This window comes from Helicoverpa zea, chromosome 8 (assembly GCF_022581195.2).
Source record: "Helicoverpa zea isolate HzStark_Cry1AcR chromosome 8, ilHelZeax1.1, whole genome shotgun sequence".
NCBI lineage: Eukaryota > Metazoa > Arthropoda > Insecta > Lepidoptera > Noctuidae > Helicoverpa > Helicoverpa zea.
Window position 1 is genome coordinate 4,643,387 of NC_061459.1, and position 22,593 is coordinate 4,665,979.

The 22,593-nt window shown below is 35.7% G+C and overlaps 2 protein-coding genes across 2 annotated transcripts; both read left to right on the top strand.

Annotated features, from left to right (window-relative positions):
• Positions 1 to 265: 265 nt before the first annotated feature.
• LOC124632605 lies at positions 266 to 14,695 on the top strand. Its single transcript, XM_047167500.1, has 6 exons — positions 266 to 435; positions 1,422 to 1,622; positions 4,281 to 4,611; positions 6,126 to 6,223; positions 12,754 to 12,982; positions 13,423 to 14,695. The coding sequence occupies exons 2-6, from the start codon at positions 1,592 to 1,594 to the stop codon at positions 13,523 to 13,525; spliced, it is 792 nt and encodes a 263-aa protein (XP_047023456.1). The 5' UTR covers positions 266 to 435; positions 1,422 to 1,591; the 3' UTR covers positions 13,526 to 14,695.
• Positions 14,696 to 17,527: 2,832 nt separating this feature from the next.
• Positions 17,528 to 19,094, top strand: LOC124632482 (lipopolysaccharide-induced tumor necrosis factor-alpha factor homolog). The gene is made up of 3 exons (XM_047167330.1): positions 17,528 to 17,870; positions 18,123 to 18,370; positions 18,904 to 19,094. The coding sequence occupies exons 2-3, from the start codon at positions 18,129 to 18,131 to the stop codon at positions 19,004 to 19,006; spliced, it is 345 nt and encodes a 114-aa protein (XP_047023286.1). The 5' UTR covers positions 17,528 to 17,870; positions 18,123 to 18,128; the 3' UTR covers positions 19,007 to 19,094.
• The last annotated feature ends 3,499 nt before the right edge of the window (positions 19,095 to 22,593 follow it).

Sequence of the window (22,593 nt, forward strand, 5' to 3'; positions counted from 1 at the left end):
ACGTTATCGGCTCAATGTACTTTCATCATGTTTTTGTTCTTTTAATACTTTTGAAAGAATATAAGATTACAGTTTGGGTCCCATTTTTACACCTTTGGACTAAAGAACAAAAGTGACAAACAGTCAAACCAAGGAGTATAGAATTATCTGGGTTACTAGACTTAGAATACGCAGTCACTCCATGTAAAACCTAGCACTCAACTGAATTGAGGTGAATCGCGAGCCGCGCCCAAATGAATTGGGAAAAAACTAGGCAAAGAATGACGCTATCGTGTGAGCTAAAATTAACCAGTTCTTCACCGAAAATAGCTAGCGCTAGACGGTTGAAGCTAATATAAAAAAAACCGAAAATCAGCACGCAAATTAAGAGGGATGGGATATTGTAACTAACTTCATAACGTGAAATCCATTAGCAAATTACCACAATGAATACATATATATGTTATGGACCATGTGATTAATTCGGGCATTATTTATAATGCCCGAGCATTATGAATAATGTCTAGCTTTATCGGGCCAAGTGATTAATAACTATCTTAACTTCATTATTTATCACATTGCACGGGCATTATTATATTGCTACATGACAGTTGGGCAATTTGATAATAAAGCTATATATTTTATGCGGTGCGAGGGTGGCAGTTGTTCTAAAAAATAAATCCTGTTACTTGCCACACATTTTATGATTATTGTTTTAAATTATATGTTCTATTTTAATGGGAAATTATAAGTCTAGCCACAAAATTATTAATTGGACAATTGTCATCTAATTTACTAACTCGGCCTCCTTTTTCTTGATCTCATTTTTCTTGGCTCGTTTTTTTTATGGTAGAATTTAATTTGGATTCAAAACATTGTATTAAAAACCGAACTTAGTGACGAAAACGAATCGCTGCAAAACCGACTCCACGTAGTCTTGTCTGCCCTACCCCTAGAGTGCAATTCAAAACCGCGTAGGCGCGGAGGGGCGAGGCGGCCTGCGAGCTGAGGCGCAGGCATTTGAAGCGCTCGCCGCCGCGGCTGAGGCTGGCCGGCGGGGCCGGCCAGCAAGCCGAAGCTGCGGTGGTGAGCGTGAAAACCATCTGCGACGATAAGCTCGCATGGGACCGCCGGAGCCCCGCAGCGCCGGAGCCGTGACAGAAGCCATGCTTGCTGCATGTTGCATGCTTACTTCTATGCTCTGTCAATTGATCTGGGATGTGTTATATTTAGTTTATTTTAAGTTAAATGTCAATAACAATAAAAAAAATGAATTACTAATAATTTGTATTACTTTGCCCAAAAGGTCACGGGCAATATGTATAGTGACCGGTCAATTTGATTGTTTGAATAATTATTATCAAATTGCACTCTCATATTTGGCATTATTCATAATGACCGGGCATTATGTATACTGCCCAATTTATCACTTGGTCCATAACATATATAAAGAAAAACAGTGTTATCTAGTACTGTTATCTTTATTCGACGTTTTTATCTGTAAATCCGTAGTCAATGTCGGCTGAGTTCAGTACAAACTGTAGTGTCGAACGAAAAGTTATTGTGTTGCACCCAGTTTTGTGATAAAACGAATAAATTGTAATTAAGTGAAATGTATAACAACGAATCGCAATTTAATGACCGTAAGTATTTTGGTGATATATTTTTGTGTATAATTTTTGATGTAAAGTTTGTATAAAATATTCGAAAATGATGATGTTAAAGAAATACGCTTTTCCAGATGGTATTTAGGTTTATTTTTCTGAGAAATAATTAGTGTTCATGTATTTTGTACTGAGCTATATTCTTTTGAAACAAATTTGATATATTATTAGGTAAATGTATGGTTTCGTTGATATTTGATGCGTCATCTGTGCTTATGTACCCACCGGAAAAGTAAAACTATTATAAGTTAACAAAATGGAAAGGAAATTCATGAATAGGTAAATACATAGTTTACCAATCAAGTATATTATCTTAATTAAAAGATTAGATTAATTACAGATAACGTTGTTTATCAAACATTTACCTGCTTACGAAAGCGAAACAAAGCCTTAAACTTTTGATTATGATGATGATGTCTTCCTAGCCGATTATCGGCTACGGCGGCTGTTCTCATGTAAGGAGATCAGCCAACTGCGCAGGACATATTATAGTGCACAAGCATTTGCGCAGACACAGGTGCACTCACTATTCCTTAACTCTCATAGCCCGATGGGACGGTAATCCGACACGACCGGAAAGAGATCAGGCGCAGGACCGACATTGACGTGCTCTCCGATGCACGGGTGTATCAATCACCAACTTCCAGGCTCCGGGCTGCTTTGTGAAAGTCTTCTAAAACCCACAAAGCGATTTCGGCCCGACTCGGGAATCGAACCCGAGACCTCGTGCTCAGCAGCCACACTTGCGACAACTAGACCAACGAGGCAGTTTGATTATAATGCGTATCTAATCTGTAAATATTTTGCGTTGTATACAAGTCTTTTTTTAAATGTTTTTTCAATGTTTAACAGCAGCCTTTATGAGTCAATTTATGTGAAATAATGCAGTAAGAGTAATTTATCTAGTCACTGTTAGTATTACGAGAAATATTGCTTTGCAAAATACTATAACATGACATTTTTTCTAGCTCTTATGCATTATTTAATGCAGTATTTAAAATAATAGTATTACCTACATACATTTTCTGTCGATTACTTTTTGAATTAATATAACTATTACTCAGTATGCCAATTAAGTCTTTACTAACGGTAACATATTGTGCAGGTACTTCAGAGTCCATTATATATGTCACCGTAAGATTACAAACATCGTTAGATTACAATCTATCTCGAGAGATTGTAAACTGTCGAATTATTGTAAACCGTAACACCTGATTGCAATTTAACACATTATTTTTCGCTATATTATAATCTATCGATGAGAAATTGTCAAATTGTCAACTGTCCGAAAGCTCTCCCTGATTGGTCAGTCTTTTTGTAAGATCGAGAGCGATGTAGAGCGGTCAAATTGTCAACTGGCGTAGAACGGAATGCATCTTGCGCGCTGATTGGTAGAACGTCAAAAAAGACAATGTTCTTTGGAACTCCCGGTGTCACAGCTCTTTGACGTGCAAAAATAAGTGACGGTTTAATTTTTTATAAAATCAAAAATTGTACTTAATTTTTAAGACTCAAATTACACACAATTAAAAATTGTATTAAAAATTGAAGTTAGTGACGAAAACGAATCGCTGCAAAACCGACTCCACGTAGTCTTGTCTGCCCTACCCCTAGAGTGCAATTCAAAACCGCGTAGGCGCGGAGGGGCGAGGCGGCCTGCGAGCTGAGGCGCAGGTAGTTTCAGCGCTCGCCGCCGCGGCTGAGGCTGGCCGGCTCTGCCGGCCAGCAAGCCGAAGCTGCGGTGGTGAGCGTGAAAACCATCTGCGACGATAAGCTCGCATGGGACCGCCGGAGCCCCGCAGCGCCGGAGCCGTGACAGAAGTTATGCTTGCTGCATGTTGCATGCTTACTTCCATGCTGGGTCAATTAATATGGGATGTGTTATATTTTAAACAAAAAACTCAGTAGGTACGAGTTAAAAAATTAGAAGGTAAATAAATATTTTTATGATGTCATTTAATAGTATTTAAGAAGTTTACTGTTAGAATGCATGCTACAAATTTAGATGCAAAAAAATAACCATCATGCTGAGTTGTATTTAGAGTGGAAGATAACTCGTGGCTAAGATAGTATTATTTAGATGCTCGACGCTTTATTAATTGTGGCTGACTTAGTAATTTAGAAGGCAACATACATTTTTGGGGGCGAATAATGATATTAAAAAGAAGCCTGTTTAATTAGCACCCCTTTTATTTTATTTTTAAATATTAGTTTGTATTTGAAGACAAAATACCTAACTGTATTTTTATAAGAGTTATTTTTATATAAATTTAATACTTGAAGAATTTTTGAAGAGCATTTATTTTATTTAACTGACACCTCTATTTCATTCCTAACTCTACGGGAACTCCATGGGAACAGAACGGCTGGTCGTGATTGGTCGATCTTACAAAAAGACTGACCAATCAGAGAGAGCTTTCGGACAGTTGACAATTTGACAATTTCTCATCGATAGATTATAATATAGCGAAAAATAATGCGTTAAATTGCAATCAGATGTTACGGTTCACAATAATTCGACAGTTTACAATCTCTCGAGATAGATTGTAATCTAACGATGTTTGTAATCTTACGGTAACATATACATCACACTCTTATTCCAAACAAATATATAAACAAAACTCCTCTTTCTTCCAGCGAAAGGGCAGGGTCAGCCCCCTCCATACACCGACACCCCCCCCTCAGACGTCAGAAACACGCCATACACGGATAACGCACCACCACCGAACGTACAGTATGCCCAGCAACCACAGTATCCGCCACCTCCAATGATGGCCAGACCAGGAGTGGTATACCAAGGCAATGTGAACGTGGTGCCAGGAGTCATACCTGTGGTTGTAGGACCTCAGATGGGGCCTAAAGAGTCTCCTATGACCTGCCCGTCTTGCAACCATCAGATTGTTACAAGGGTCGAATATAAGTCGAATATGAGGACTCATTTGTTTGCTGCTCTGCTTTGTATTGTTGGGTTAGTATTATTATTTATTTTGTCATCTGGGTAGCCCCTTCTCAACGGTTGGTCGGATTTTGATCTCGTGCCAGGTGGAGCGACTGCCTACCTGACCTCCTCAACCCAGCTATTGTTATATTTTGTTATTTCCTATATTTAGATCAACATCTTACAAATTAATTGATTATAAGTATTAATATGGCAATGGTATACTTTCATGGATGTCATAAGCATGAATAATAAGAAATAATTGAAAGAAACGTAATCTTATCAGGATTTATCTTGTTCTGAGTAAAGATTTGAATCTAAAGATAAGATAGGAGATGGCTCCACTTAAGCACCTATTGTTCAAATACCAGCCTATGTACGCCCATTTTCACCGACAACATAAACATCTGTTTTTCGTAAGACAACTATACTTCGGCCGTTCAGAGAATGCGTTCCTGACACCTATCAGTTAGTCACGACTAGTGATGGGCACAACATAACACTGAGTTCGTTACCGTTCCTTCAAAATGAACCGCCGCATTATTTTAAGATTATTTTCGTTTTAAATTGGCGGAATCATTTGTTTTATATTTTAGTTATTTAAGTGGAAACCAAAAAAAGGTAATATTCATATAATAAAATTGTTTTATTTATTCTTTGTTACAAGTACATTGAATTGAATGTGCGAACAGAATATTAATCAGACTCCGATTTGCTTGAGGAGGTGGTGTCTTCATCATCATCTTCGCCTACATGTATAATTATATTATTATCAATAACAGAATCAATCCTGATATCTCGGTCTAACAAAAGCCGGGTAATCAAATAAAAACAGATCGAAAACACTTGAAAAACGTGGTCTATGCGCACGAAACGACAACGGACGACTGTTTTAGCGTCACAAAATGGCGGCCCATAACGCCATTTGGGGTTACCATTTTTAATCTAAGTATAAAAATGCGGTTTGGTCATAGTTTTATTTTTATATTTCATAAACGTTATAATTAAGTCTTATAGTCCATTATTTTCCAATTCTTAAAAAGAAAATCAAAACGTATTATTTTATATTATAACTGTATAAGAACAGATTACGATACTTGCCTGTTATTTTTAGCACAGCACTACAAAATATAAACCGCTGACATAACCTTGTAATAGCGCAGTATAGATTTAGAAAAATATTGTTTACCAAGTTATTTGACACTCAGTTTGGCACAAAATTATAACATTCATTGATTATTGATATAATAATGTTGTTTTAATGCTCCTCAATTGTTAAAACGGTAAACAACCAGCAAAAATATTTTTATCGTAACTGCAACGCCATTGCAAAGTTACGTCGTCAGTTCAATCGCGACGTGTCAGGAACGCATTCTCTGAATGGCCGAACTATAAACGTAATAAACGTAAACAGGGGTTTTAAGAAAACTGAAGTTTATGTTGTCGATGAATTTGGCACTAATGTAGTATGGTATGATAAGGTTTTTAATCAAGTTACCTCTTAACCACCTTCTCTACATTAATTGTCATTTTTGTGTTTTCAGATGCTGGCCGTGCGCTTTCGTTCCATACTTCGTTGACAGCTGTCGTAATGCAGACCATTACTGTCCAAATTGCAGCGCTTACATCGGCAGCTACGTCAGTTAAAATAATAAACATCTATTTAATGGCTTTCTTAATTAAAAACACGTTAAAAATAAAGTGATAAGTGCCAAAATTACAATTACTTATCTATATGTACCTATCTGGTAAACGTGACTATAACAACGTCTTTAAAATTATTTATTATTTTGTGTAACTAAATAATAATATAGTTGATTGTATTTTTCGTTGCCTATTCGATGTCTAGAGGTAATTGACATGAGTTTTTATAAACCGATATTTTATCATCCTTACCAGGTGTGTAATATTAATGTTATGAATGTGAAGGTAACTGTTTTCCTGGCTTCCCGCTTTCACGCCAATACCTAAGAGGTTTGTTATACAGATAGTCTAAAGTCTAAGAAGGGACCTAGATTATTCTTGCAAGCATAGTTCTCTCGGGTTGCAAGGAATAGCTAGTCATATTTTTCATTCGTATTTTCATATATTTAATGTAAGAAAAGAAAATACATACTTCTATGAGTAGATGTTTCAGCCTCGGTGTTGTATCCTGAAGATTACACATTTTATTTTATTATAAAGTTGTAAATAAATATTCTCTGATTATTAAATAAGTTAAATATGCATGTTGTTTTATTGCCCGGAGTCTGAAAGTTGGTGGTGGTGTATGGGAGAAAACTTTTTAATTTATTTTGTTACTAAAAATCGTTATATTTTTGTTTAATTGGTACATTTAAGTTGTAATTATTATTACAAAGCATGTGATAAATGAAAAACCACTGGGCCGATTTTGTGGAAACTCTACATAGACCATTTACTTAATAGTCCAAACAAAACGCGCTCACCTATCCAAACCAAATGTTTGGGACATTTGGTTTGGATAGGTGAGCCCGTTTTCGAGTTATAAACAACGAAAAGTGACATTAACTTTTTTTTTTTTTATACTGATAGATGAGTTCTTAAGTACGTGTAGTAAGAGAAGGCTATCTATATCTTGATCGATATGCGGCAAGCGGGTATTTCCCTGTCGTCGTTATCAAACAATGAAAATCATCGGCCAATGTACATATATCAAATGTAGAGTAAAGACTATCTATGTGTTCTCAGCAAGTACCTACTACTATATCCGAACACAATAGGTGAGAAATATCTGATAATGCATCTTACTATACTGTACTCTGTGTAATGTATTGATACCTACAAAATAAAATGGTAGAAAATCAAAACCTTGTGTACGGTCCATATCGATACTGACATGAAAAATATGGTTTTTAGAATTTTTAACAATTTGTCTTGCTACGTCCGTATATTACTGAGAAAGTTCTGCTTGGAATACCGCGGGAAACAGCCATAAATCCTATAAATTCGTCTACATAGTGAAAACGAATGCCACATGCCTATGAGAAGTCTAAATACAAATCTTGCACCCACAAAACATCCAGTCTTGAATCTTATATTCATAGGGTGCATGTAGCTGGAACAAGTGACAAGAGCACGCGAGTGGGTATTTTCCTTTGGTACAGTCAGCACCAAAAGTCGATGAACAGAATCAACATGACAAAACACCTGTTCACAATAAAATGCCATAAGTTATAGTCGCAACTAGGGAACAAAATAGACTGTACACCAGAAACTTACAAAAGTCGTTAAACACGAGTATTTCAAAAGTATCTGTGCACTAGTATTCCTAAAGTCGCTGCACACCATCAATCCAAATGTCGCTGAACATCATTGTATCAAAAGTCACTAAACAGCAGTAAATACAAAATTAGGTTAACAAAGTATATTTTTAATGTTGCCGTGTGTTAATGTACTTTTGACGCTTATGTTATTCAGCTACTTTTGGGACAGTACTTGCATGACCTTAATAATGTATGTTAACACGTTAGTATCTATTTCAATAATTTTAATAATTATTTTGGAAATACACTCTTTTGCAAAAAAAGCGGGCACCTATGCGAAATCTTAGTTTTAAGGACTTTACGTGTATTTCAAAGGGTTTTAATGATTGTAGTATGTTTCTAGCATCAAAAGGGTTAGCCAAGCATGCGTGAGAGTGTATTCTAAATTGGAATTTTGTACAATTGCTAAGAAATTGGTTAAACCTTGTTTTGGACTAATTGCTGGCAGAAAGTTCGTCGGTGTTTTGAAAAGTTTTTGAAGTGATTTTCAGAAAACTGATAATGCAGTCTTAATTAATGTACCTTTTTGTTAGATCAAAACATTTTTGAAAAACTATGCGTATTTGATAAAATTTTCACCTGCTCTAAATGGGCTATACTGATGATTGACGGCAATGTTAAGAGTTTCGGTATTTTAGTGTAAAGCGTTCTTCTGTTTAGATATTATACCCACGTGTTTTAAAATATCGCTTTTTCATAATTAAACACTATTTAGAGGAGTATCAGTACATTGGGCTGCGACAAAACCAATTTAAAGTAAGCAGTGCCGATCACAACTCGTCTCCTTTCGGACTTTACTACATTAAAAATATACTTTGTTAACCTAATTTTGTATTTACTGCTGTTTAGTGACTTTTGATACAATGATGTTCAGCGACATTTGGATTGATGGTGTGCAGCGACTTTAGGAATACTAGTGCACAGATACTTTTGAAATACTCGTGTTTAACGACTTTTGTAAGTTTCTGGTGTACAGTCTATTTTGTTTCCTAGTTGCGACTATAACTTATGGCATTTTATTGTGAACAGGTGTTTTGTCATGTTGATTCTGTTCATCGACTTTTGGTGCTGACTGTACATGCGCGAGTCGGTGGACCCGCACGTTTTCAAAATGCACGTTACCTGCCCATGTGCCTCAACATGCGTGAGCTACTTGTTCCGTGTAGATGCACCCTTATATCTGTCGTTTATGTTATGTCATGAATGTTACCTGTGAGATGACGGCAGGTACAAGAGGATGGAAGAAGAAAGCATGCTGCGCACACCCCAATTCAAATTGAGATAACGACAGGAGGATGTTGATGATGACATCCGTCCAGTACTCAATTATACAGTCATATAGATCTCCGTCTCATACCTGCCTCAAAGTTGCTTTAACATTGTTTATCTTGGTAATTTTTGTACCCGGATTACAAACAGCTACTTACAAATAAGGTAGCTTTATAATGGCAAAATTAATTTCAGAACCGGTTCAGCAGAACTCCAAACTTACAAATGTACGAACATAACCTTTTATTCGTAACCTCAGATAAGTGTGATTAAGCAACTACAATATTGAATTATTTTACACGGTAGGCTCTATATCGTGACAGACTAAGCTTGATACAATACGATAAGAGATAATAGAAAATCGACCGTATTACTCTGACCTTACACAATGAGTGTTTACGTTATAACTAGCGCTTACCGCATCTCTCATTCCCAAAAGTTGTCTTATATTTTGGTAATGGTACCCTTTTACACCCTTAAAACTTAGGAAACTTTGAGAATTTTAGCAATTTTAGTACCTACTGAGAAATCCTGAAAAGTGAGTGAGCTACCTTTCCTCTATTGATACACAATTACTAGGATATACAAGTATTGCCAGTCAACTTTTTACATAAGCTTCAGATAATAATCTTAATCGTAATCACTGAAATGAGGTTATGTACCTATAGGTATTATTGATTATTTTCCTTATAGATTTCCTCAATGGAAAAAACGGATATAGGTATCTAAATACGTAGATTAGATGGAGGGGCGTTTGTTTAATGGAAACATTGCTCAACATTACGCAAGTTAACATTATCTGAACTATCTATAGTAATATTATAAAGAAGTTTGTTTGTTTGTAGGTGGTAATCTCTGGGTCTACTGTTACCATTTTAAAAGTGCTTTTACCGATTGATTAAGATTTCTTTATCCTTATTTGTATTTTAACAAAGTAAAAAGTTCTTTTTTTTAAGTTAATAGAAGTAGGGATATAGACTCAATAGAAGTAGGGAATTCTAGACTACGTAGGTAATATAGTCTTCCATAAAATTAGACGTTTACACCCGGTTAGTTCAAACAGTCGAGTTAGTTCTAATACATTAATGTCAAAATTCTATCTCCAGTAAGCTAACTAACAGATAGATAGGATATTGGGAATGGCTGTTAGAATCCAGCAAAACTTTTTGTTTTAAGGTTTGAGGTAAACAAATTTTGCAAACATTTATATATTATACTTCGGCCGTTCAGAGAATGCGTTCCTGACACCTATCAGTTAGTCACGACTAGTGATGGGCACAACATAACACTGAGTTCGTTACCGTTCCTTCAAAATGAACCGCCGCATTATTTTAAGATTATTTTCGTTTTAAATTGGCGGAATCATTTGTTTTATATTTTAGTTATTTAAGTGGAAACCAAAAAAAGGTAATATTCATATAATAAAATTGTTTTATTTATTCTTTGTTACAAGTACATTGAATTGAATGTGCGAACAGAATATTAATCAGACTCCGATTTGCTTGAGGAGGTGGTGTCTTCATCATCATCTTCGCCTACATGTATAATTATATTATTATCAATAACAGAATCAATCCTGATATCTCGGTCTAACAAAAGCCGGGTAATCAAATAAAAACAGATCGAAAACACTTGAAAAACGTGGTCTATGCGCACGAAACGACAACGGACGACTGTTTTAGCGTCACAAAATGGCGGCCCATAACGCCATTTGGGGTTACCATTTTTAATCTAAGTATAAAAATGCGGTTTGGTCATAGTTTTATTTTTATATTTCATAAACGTTATAATTAAGTCTTATAGTCCATTATTTTCCAATTCTTAAAAAGAAAATCAAAACGTATTATTTTATATTATAACTGTATAAGAACAGATTACGATACTTGCCTGTTATTTTTAGCACAGCACTACAAAATATAAACCGCTGACATAACCTTGTAATAGCGCAGTATAGATTTAGAAAAATATTGTTTACCAAGTTATTTGACACTCAGTTTGGCACAAAATTATAACATTCATTGATTATTGATATAATAATGTTGTTTTATATAATGCTCCTCAATTGTTAAAACGGTAAACAACCAGCAAAAATATTTTTATCGTAACTGCAACGCCATTGCAAAGTTACGTCGTCAGTTCAATCGCGACGTGTCAGGAACGCATTCTCTGAATGGCCGAACTATAGGAATACGTTTATTTTCAGTACAACGGTTAAATCGGTCCAAATTTAATAAGTATTAGGACAGTTTGAACTTTATAAATAGGTAAAGGATTCGTATATGAGGCCGTGGTAAACAGCTAGTACTAATATAATGGGCTTGAAATCTGCCTTGAAGTTGCTCCGTTTATATAATTCGCTGATAAGTCAGTATTTCTTCTTCTCAGTACCAAGATATCTTCGCAAACAGAAAATTAATTTATCTTTACTTTAATGTCTGAAAAGTAATAAAATCAGATAGTAGCCATAGGCGTGCCTAGAAGGTGACGCATTCTATTCAATATCCAAAATTCCTGTTCAAAACTAAGATAAGAATGCTTATCTTGTCCTCTTATCGATATTTCGATGTTCTTTTATCTATAAATCGGCAACTCGACCGATCCAGTTCAGTACAATCAGTTACCTCGACTGAAAATCAGTTCAAAGTGCTAAAAAAGTGAAAAATAATCAAACAAAAATGAGTGACGGTGAGTTTTCAAAACAATTTTTTTACCAAAATCTAAAAATCTTCTTTTTTCAAATCGACTGTGTTTTTAGTGGCATTATTATTTGTAGTCTAGTATCTACCTAGTTGTTTCATGATGTATAATGACCAAAACAATAATAGGTGCCTATATTTTATTCATTAGTTACTGATCTCTTTAATATTATGATATTTTGGTCTTAATGTTCCACGCCCTAAAAACCAGCTTTTAAAAGAAAGTTCATAAGAGTAAGTGGTCTGAACTTGACACCACGACTTCTGAATAAGTTTACCTATATTAGGTATCTCACAGTCACAAGGAAATATCGTCAGTGTTCTTTAAACAACACATCTTTGACATGCAAAAGTGATTATAAATCCCATTTGTATAAAACAATATTTATAAATATCATTTTATGGAGGCTTTTTATAGTTTTTTTCTCAAAGAACTTTTTAAGTAGATAAGGCTCATGCTGTTTTTTTTGGTAACAGGAAAAGTCATGGCCAGGTAATAATTAGTTATCTTATCACAAAAAGTTTATTGCCACGATGTACCAAAGCTACGTTTACAATTTATCATTAATCATATTTTGTTGTGATAACGTGTAGGAATATTATGTTATATTAATACGTGTTTTTTCCTACTATTACACAAATACTTACAAATCAAACCTAAACGAGTTTACTTAGGTTAACTAGCTAGCTAACCCGCTATAGCAGCCTTATAGATTAGGAATAGTTGTCATATCAGTGAATTTGATTAAAAGAACCTTTGAAAATTGAAATGCCAGTTCACTCCTAGGAAATTCGATAAATATATATTTTTGTATTCATCGAAGTCTCTGCTCGAAGTTTTAATTTTTTGCTATCTTATACCTGCATTATATTAATCTTGAGATTTGGACCACCATATAAACTTCTTATATTTACAATTCCAGGCAAAACCCTTCCCCCACCGTACACAGATGAGAACCTGGCGGAAAACGCGCCACAAACTTCGGGAGTAGTCTACCAGGCCAATGTCATCCCCGTAGTCATCGGGCCCCAGATGGGTCCCAAGGAATCTCCCATGTCCTGCCCGTCTTGCAACCAACAGATTGTCACAAGAATCGAATACAAGTCTACTACAAAAACCCATTTGTTTGCTGCATTGCTTTGTTGCATTGGGTTAGTATTATTATTTATTAGCTTCCACCAGCGCTCTCGCCCGCATCCCGTGAGTACTTCTGCATGAACTCGGATTTGAGTAGTCTATAGCTTTCCTCGATGAATAGGCTATTTAACACTGAAATAATTTTTCAAATCGGTCCAGAAGTTCCTGAGATTATCATAATTTGTTTAGCTTTTTCCCAACTATATTGGGGTCAGCTTTCAATCTAATCGCATGTAGCTGTATACCAGTATTTTACATGGACCAACTGCCTATCGGACCTCCTCAATTCAGTTGCCCCAGCAACCCGAAACCCTTTGGTAAAACTGGTTGTCAGACTCTCTAGATTTCGATTACCCGTAAAGACTGAAAGGGGACAGATCACCGATTTAAAATATTTCGAGTTTAAGTATGTTTGTGTGTGTCCATTCTAAATTGTGTCTTTTTATATTTCCAGATGCTGGCCATGTGTGTGCATTCCCTACTGCGTCCACAGTTGCCAAAACGCCGACCACTACTGCCCGAACTGCAGCGCGTACATTGGCAGTTACAAGAGCTAGAACCTTTACTATTGATAACTGGTTCCTTTATCTGAAATACGTGGAAAACAACCTTATGATAAGTGCCATAAGATTGTGGTATCAATTTTTATATAATATGACTAAATGATTTGTTCTGTACCTAATTTTTGAAGTCAAGGCTGGCGACCTTTCTTAACACAAGCTAGCGACCATTTGACATAGGTAGGTCGCCGAGATGTGAAGGTTGCTAGGATCCTGGGTCGCCAGCTTTTATACATATTATTTTAGGTACTTGCTTTATTGATGATCTAATATTTTTATGTACCACCAAAATGTTTCAATCGTTTGACATTGAAACAAAAGAATAACTGTGTTATATTACCTAAGCTTAGTTTATAACGACGGTTATTTATTATGCGATACTACATTTCATAAAATTCACAAAACATTAATGTTACTCTACTTTTTACTAATCTTACCCATAATCGTATATAATATAATAATAATCGTAATAATCGTATAAGTTCTATAACTGTATTATCTGTTACATTCAAATTCTATTGTAATCCTATTTCATCGCCTTATATCTAGTGCCTGTCAATTTTCTAAATCCTATTAGGTATTCATTATTTCTACTTTAAATCTTTACTTAAAACCTAATAAAGAAAAAAATAATGATCTTTTTAATTCAATAAACAAAACTGAAACTTTTATTCTACTTCTTCCTCTTCCTTTAACAAACGAATGTTTCTTTATTTGATGATTAAAATTCGTTATTAAAACTGAATGTGGCATAGGCCCTAAGAAATTGACATTATTTATCTATCATCATTGATATATTAATACATGTGGAATGCGCATTTCAACATAGACATTATAATTACAAAAAACAATAACTGATTATCCCGGCACGAGATAGTCATGGAATCAATTTAGTGTTAGTAGTAACTGACCTATCATCACTGACAGGACTATTATGATGAATAAATCTGATACAGTGATGATGATTGATTCGCGTCGCACTGACTGTGATTACAACTGTGTCATTGTGCATTTTTTTGTAATGATAAGTGTCTGGACATTTTCATTCATCGTCATGTTGGATAGGGGGTCTACTGTTAATGACCAGAACCAGTAATCGTCATAAAAGATTATGAAAGTATCTGTATGTGAAAAATATGTATTAAAAACATTATTACCTTATTTAAATTATGAGTTTTATTCTACTTTTTCTTCACTCCGCTAGTTAGCAGAATGACTTCTTTAAACCTAATTGTAGTAATCAGCCTCATAACTAATTAATTATAATTATTCAACAAAAACTCCTTGTATTAAATTTTTCACACCTTAATTATATCGAGCAACGAGGAAAATATTAGAATATTTTTTATTGATATCGAAGAATAATAAACTAATTAATATTGAACCACGCCACAAACTAACACGAGACAGGTTCCATTTTTTTATTTTTTATATAATTTTCTCGATTGTTTTCTAAATATTATATTCAAATAGAGGAAAAAATATGTTCTTTTTAGGGTTCCTTACCCAAAGGGTAAAACGGGACCCTATTGTTTTCGCTCCTCTGTCCGTCCGTCCGTCCGTCCGTCTGTCACCAGGCTGTATCTCATTAACCGTGATAGTTAGAGAGCTGAAATTTTCACAGATGATGTATTTCTGTTGCCACCATAACAACAAATACTGAAAACTAGAATAAAATAAATTTTTTTTTTTTTTTTTGCTAATTTTTGCTTTGGTACGCAACCCTTCGTGAGCGAGTCCGACTCGCACTTGGCCGGTTTTTTTAATAAATATTTATTTCGTCCTGAAACTATAGCTGTACAACCAAAAATATAGCCTACTTAAGATTGTGCCAAAAGTAAGTTTCAAAATGGAAATTTCTCTTATGCTCCATTGGAAAAGTGAGTCTTTCATGACATACAGACTTAGTCTTAGTGACTGTCACATAAAATTGTGTAACAACTTATTTACATTCTACATTAATCTCAAATCTTGAATTCAATGTGCATTTTAGTTTATAAATTTTAATCTTTTAAATACGTGTAATAGTGCTGCTGAGCGTGCCCGTTTGTTGGCAGTGGGAGAGTGGGAGTCGGGCCTCTGGTTACAGGCGATCCCGTCATCTAGCATAGATAGGCACTATGCTGGATGACACAACGTTCCGCATCGCTACATGCTTACGGTTAGGCGCTCCCTGTGTTGCTCCGTATCGCTGCCATTGCGGTGAAGCCGTCGACAGCCTCGGGCACCATGGTCTGTCGTGCTGCAGAAGTGCTGGTCGTATTGCACGGCATGCCAGCATTAACGACTTTATCCGTCGTGCTCTTTCCACCGCCGGCGTACCAGCCGTGTTAGAGCCTAATAGACTGATACGTGACGATGGAAAGAGGCCAGATGGTATGACGTTGTTGCCATGGAAGTTGGGTAGGCCCTTGGTGTGGGATGCAGCGTGCGTCGACACCCTGGCGCCATCGCATCTTCCCTGCACGGCAAGTCATGCTGGTGCGGCTGCTGCTTCTGCAGAGACCACCAAGCGGCGCAAGTATAGTAACCTTATTGGGAACTATACTTTTGAGCCGTTTGGGGTCGAAACGCTCGGACCATGGGGCCCGAGTTCGCGGTTACTTTACAAGGACATCGCGAAAATGCTTGTCGACGCTTCGCGTGACCAGAGGGCTAGCTTATTCTTTGGACAAAGAATTAGCATTGCCATTCAACGTGGCAATGCAGCCAGTCTTCTGGGTACATTTCCGGAGGACAGTGATGCGGAGGAATACTTCGACGCCTGATCGATGCTCTTTTATATTATGTTTTATGTTTATATATATTTTGTATATAGTATTTTATTTTTAGTTTTGTATAAAGATAAGTAGTTTAAGTTTGTATATATGTATAGTTTAGAAAGTGACTAAAGTAAGTCAGAAGCCAGTAAGTCTGACGCCGGTCTAACCAAGCGGTGTCGGGATGCCCGGGTAACTGGGTTGAGGAGGTAAGATAGGCAGTCGCTCCTTGTAAAGCACTTGTACTCAGCTGAATCCGGTTAGACTGGAAGCCGACCCCAACACAGTTGGGAAAAAACCTCGGGGGATGATGATATGGGTAGAAGTATCTAAGTTTTGGTTTGAAAACAAAAGAAAGCTAATTGCTTATACTGTCTGATAGGACTTTGACGTGATATGATAAGTTGTGGTCGATAATTTATCTTGCTATTATTCCGCATTCACCGTTAATACTATTTTGAAGAATATTTTTGACTGATAACACTATAAATCACTGAAATGTGAGTCACTTCCAGTTTTAATGACAAATTCATCATGAGGAGATATGAAGTTCATGTTCATGATAAAACCAGAAATTCCTTTTCGAAATAATTAGTGATGATATTGACCACTACTAAAGCATGGAGTAGTTGTTAACCTATTTTTATAGGGAAGGAAAGATTGGAAACCCATATTCGTAACTGTATCACTTTGGTTGGACAATTGAACCCATTCGAGACGTGATGCAGACACAATAAAACACACAGTAGGCACATAATGTTACTAGACCTATTAAGTAAAATAAAGTTCGGAGTAAGGATCTAATTAATTAAGGAGCTAATGGCTTAGTAGCAGCCGCAGAGACCCTTCGATCATAAGGCATTTTCTATGATCTTCGATTCTTTACACAATCGAGTTCATTCATGCTGCCCGGGTAACTGGATTGAAAAGAATAAATAGAGTACTAGTAGTATCTAGTTAGACCTCAGAAGTATCTGGTTAGACTGAAAGGCTATCGCAAGATATTCGAGAAATGGCGAGGCAGATGATGAAGTGTACAATTAATTAATGAGGCCCATCATAGAAGCTTCTATGTATAAGTAGATGACTAAGAATCTCTCAATCTGAAGTCTGTCAATCAGTCTATGGTGATCCCATGCTACTTGTGATAAGATATATGTATATATGTATATCTAATCTTCTTGATGCCTCAAACGGTATGATCTCATCAGACATCTATAAATCGTCACTGCTGGGCTCAATAACTTCCTCAGGTTCTATAAAACTTGACTGTAGTTAGTCCATCGATCAGCTACGTGACATTCCTTGTACCTCAATATATTTTGCATCATTATGAACCTCAATCCTTATCATTGAAACGTTATCAGGATCCGTGTATCAAACCAGCTGCCTCATTAAGTCCGCGATATCGAACGAAATCATACATTTTTTGTATCTTGAACGATCTGTGATTTTCTTTAATAAGTAACTATTGTTGAAGTTTTAATGTGCTCAAGTGCGGCTCTAAAGTGTGACTGATTGTCACGAGCGTATTATTGTGTTTTTGTTAAACATTATTGTTTTTAATATCTTCTGTAAGCTCTGTAAGTACAAGTGCATTATTTAATAAACAAAAGAAGTATTAATTTTAATTATTTAGTTCAATACTTGTGTACCTAAATAAATATTTTAAAAAGATGTTATTCAGCTTACAGACAACGACAGTTTTTATTTTGTCTCTGTCGAAGTTACTGTAGTTATCATTTGTTTCAATGTTAAAGCCTCACCAGCCTATTCCACCAATGTAATGACACAAAGAAAAGTCACATACATTTTCAATCGTTCCATACTTTCAGCCCAAAATGAGTTACCCAGCAAACCCACCTCCTTACTCGGCCACGGAACCAGTCCAAGTGATTCAGCTTCAGCCAATAGCAGTGCGCCCTGATCTGGGATCCACAACGGTCATAGTGGGCCAACCACCACTAGATTCTGTACCTTCTTTAGTGGTCTGCAGATCTTGTCATTACCAAGTACTGACTACTGCGAGAGCCAGGCCGACGTCTCAGACACATCTTTGGGCACTGTGCCTTCTTGTTTTTGGGTGAGTTTGGACTATTTCAGTGTGTCTATTTATTTGTGTTTGATGGGACTTGGAGGATTCTTATAGCTGTTCCCAATTATATATCTATCTGTTGTTTTGCTTCCTAAAGGTAGTAATTTGACTTGTATGAGACTGAGTAAAAATTCTATCTCTAGAAAACAAATTAACTAACAGATAGATGAAAAATTAGACACGGCCGTTGTTATGGTTTCCAGGGAGCGATATTCATAAGTTTTTTGTGAGCATACGTGAGAAATCCATAAGGTAACCGAGGTAACCCAAATACAAGACCATGGGACATGGTCTTGTATTAGGCGTTTCTGGTTGCAAGTGTCAAAACGGATATTTCTAAACTTAATTAATCTTGATAAAAATGTATTTCCTTTTATATGACTAAGCACTAAAACTTTTTGTAGAAATATGTACATGCTGACGTGTCTAATTCTTTATCGTCTTCATTTCCTTCCTTTCGTTCGTATCAGAAGAATGATAAGCTTTTAAAATTATTCATTTATTTTTCTTTATATTTCCAGTTGCTGGCCTTGCATATGGATTCCTTACTGCACACCTTCCTGCATGAGAGTCGACCACTACTGTCCGAACTGCAACGCGTACCTCGGCAAATACCCTAACTAAAACAATAGCTGATTTTTCAATAGATATTTCTATGGAAATTTTTGGATTATTACCATAATATCACGTGATATTACACAACTTAAGGAAAGTACAAGAATTTTCTTCACTTTACGCAATTGTCATTCTAGCGTACATACTTAGAGTATTCGCACACTCCAGACTAAAAAGTAGGCCGATACTAGTCCAACTAGTCAGTACTAGTCCAACTAAAAACTTGAAAACAATCACAGTTTTTAGTTGGACTAGTACTGGCTAAAACCTGACCTATTTATTGTGCATTTATCTTTAGTTATGATTTATAAGCCCAAACCATCGGCAGAGTAGAACTTTGTAGTGTGCTTTTGCATGTCGCGCTATGTAAAAATGCTGCATGACTGAGCTAATATGAAGTGCCTTAGCTGTACCTACCATTCTCAAACATGTCTTACAGTTTGCATTTGCCTTCACTTTGTTGAATATTGAACCTTATGTTGATATGCATAAGGCACAGATTACTAAAAGAAGATAGGTTACAGTGGCTGCACGATTCTAAGTGGGCTGTTTTTGTTAAGAAGGGCCATAAATCTGAAAGCCTTGTTTTTCAGGTGTTTTTTTTATCAAACATGTAATACTATCTTATCGATAATTACGTTGGTATTGATAGTTGTGTATAACAAAGAAAATATATATTTTTAATTACTCTAAAATATTGTGTGTCTATAAATATCGTAATCTTAATGATCTTAAGATAAATATAATGTATAAAATGTAAATAAATAATTGTCAAAAATGTATGATCCACATATTTTAAGTTTAAAATAACTACAAAAACTGAAAACGGATAGCAGTTTCTATTGAACAATGGACATACATACTACGTATAGTACTATTTATACAAATATTATACTTTTATTGGAAGTTAATGTTTGATGTTTTGACAGCTTTTATATAGAAAGTATGTCAAACCGCTACATTTATTCCTCACTTAGAAATTTACTGATGACTGGAAAATCTGTCCTAAGTCGCAAACTGTGATTCCATGTAACAATATCGAAATATTGTGCAATCTAGTTTGAAATGTAATACGATAACGCTATAGATAAAACTTTAATTTGTGTACACACATAATATTCATTTTGTCTACTCATTTTCCTTCAATTTGCGAATTGCGTTTGGGAATTTTGTGAAAATTCTTAGTATCTAATGTATAGATTTGGTAACTACTTAAAGATAAGTAGTTTATTCATCGTGCATTGTTCATATAGTTATCGGCACGGATAATGAGCTCTCGGCGGAAGAGTGGGGATCGCTTTGCGCACTGTACACTTAAGGCAATAAACCAATAAATCACTTCTGCGCAGGTGAAGGTCAGGGCTCAATATCCTTGCCGATGATTATACCATGGAATTGTAATAAACGAAGGAAAATAAATGGATAATTTTCTATTTATTACTTTTCTAACACGAAATAATTTTTTCTAAGGAAGCAGGAAAACTAGTTGCAATATTAGTTTACCAAAACAATCCTGGGCTTCAAAAAGTTTACTTATTTACTTGATTATTATTGATGTAACTATTATTTATATAGTTTTAAATGTTTTTGTAAATAGAATTTATGGTTAAAAGGTGTAAAGGGACTTAAAGATACATAGTATTTACCAAGGCTCTCTGCTTTTTAAATAAAAAAATAAACTAGTATCAGCAAAAGTTTTTCATTAATTTGTTTATCTTCATTTCACTGCTTCATCTTAGCAGGTTTTAATTTATTTCCATTCGCGTCTCGACGGCACTACTTTCTGTAGCCAGATAAAAAGTGACTATGACCTTTCTTCATCATCGTCGACGTCCACCAACAAGGAGGACAGACGACCTTATAAAGGTCGCCGGAAGACGCTGGATGCAGGTCGCATCCAACAGGTATCTGTGGAGATCAAAGGGGGAGGCCTATATTCAGCAGTGGACGTCCTATGGCTGAGATGATGATGACCTTTCTTAGGATAGGATGTGTAGCTAACGTTTAAATCGGTTTAGAAGTGTTTTCGAGAAAACCGCAAGCAGACAATCCAACAAAGATACTTTGGCATTTAATGAAACCAATACTTAAAAAAATAACACATACCTAAATAAACACTAGTCTTGAATCGCTGCTGGTCTCAAAGAAGGTATTCATTACAGGTCCTCTAGTCTAGACTCAAGGTCACTTCGAGATGGACTTACCTGAGATATTGTGACCAATGCGTATTTCTTAAGGCAAGATTCTTTGTAATCCTGGTACCTAGCACAAATCATGGATCTTAGATTCGCTCACTTCATGAAGTTATCCAACAACAAAACGTAACATTTCTGGTGAAAAACTTAGGCTAGAACTATACTACAAATGTATGATATTAAACCCATTTCAGCCTATCACATCTATAGTACAAGTTATTTTAAAACATTAGCACATTATTTAGTCACTCAAATAGTTATTAGCTATAAGGAACCAACAAAGGATAAGTGGTTTCCACTTAAAATATAACATTGAAGAAATATTTTAGAGTGCATTTGCAAGTGGACCGATATCAATCAGCAAGCCCTTAGGCCCTTAAGCGACGTTTAGAAACAACTGTCATACAGTTTGTATAAAAAATGGTTAAGTGTGCGTTAAACGCGAGGGCAAGGTTCAGTATACCATAATACAGAGGCAACATTATTAGTTTATTGGTAATGTAGTTAAAGTCAAATGTTTTTATTTCAAATAGGCCTTTACAGACTCTTAAGACGTCGTACTAGTTGAACGGTTCCAAAAAGTTGGTCTCATGGAGAAGAGCTGGCAGGAAACTCCATGGAAACTCTTTCAAACAAGACATATTGTTATGTTACATAACAATAGCTGATAAAGTTATATAATACAAATGCAAGGTAAACTGCAACTTTATACAATAAGTAAAAAAAAGATTTGAGTTAAGTTAATATGTTTTGGATCCGAATTTTTCAACTTATGCATTTATAGTTATCATCTCCTTTCAGGTGATGGCGGGTAGGTTTACTTAACAGAACTATTATATAGGACCGGCTAAATTAAAATTATGCAAATGCTATCATGCGTACGTGAATCCTAGTATCCGAAAGAAAGAACATTATTCTCATCAGCGTTTTTATCGTCCCACTGCTGGCACAGGCTTACTCACACATACAGAAGGATTGGGTGTACTTATCCTTTTGAAAAAATATGCCAAATTACAAGTAAGTATCTATGGCATTGAACATGGAAAAAAAATCGATAATATAGGGAACCGTCCCTGGCATTTCGTCAATGGCTAACGTGTCTAAGAGTAATAAATACTATGGGCCCTATGAATACGGAACCCTAAAATTTTTAGAAGCAAGACGACGCCGACGTATGAAAGGTGAAGTCCCGAATGGCCGAATTATTCTAGAGTAGTTTCCTGGTGAACTTTTAAAAAGACGGTTGTGTTACTGAACATACCAAACGTTTACTCTGAACAATAGAGAGCATTCATAGTTCAATAATAATTTGGTTCAAACAAAGTGTACACTGTATCCCTTGTTTCGGTAAGTACTTATGTATATTGTGTAGTTACGAAAATACTTCTTGTTCTACGCGGT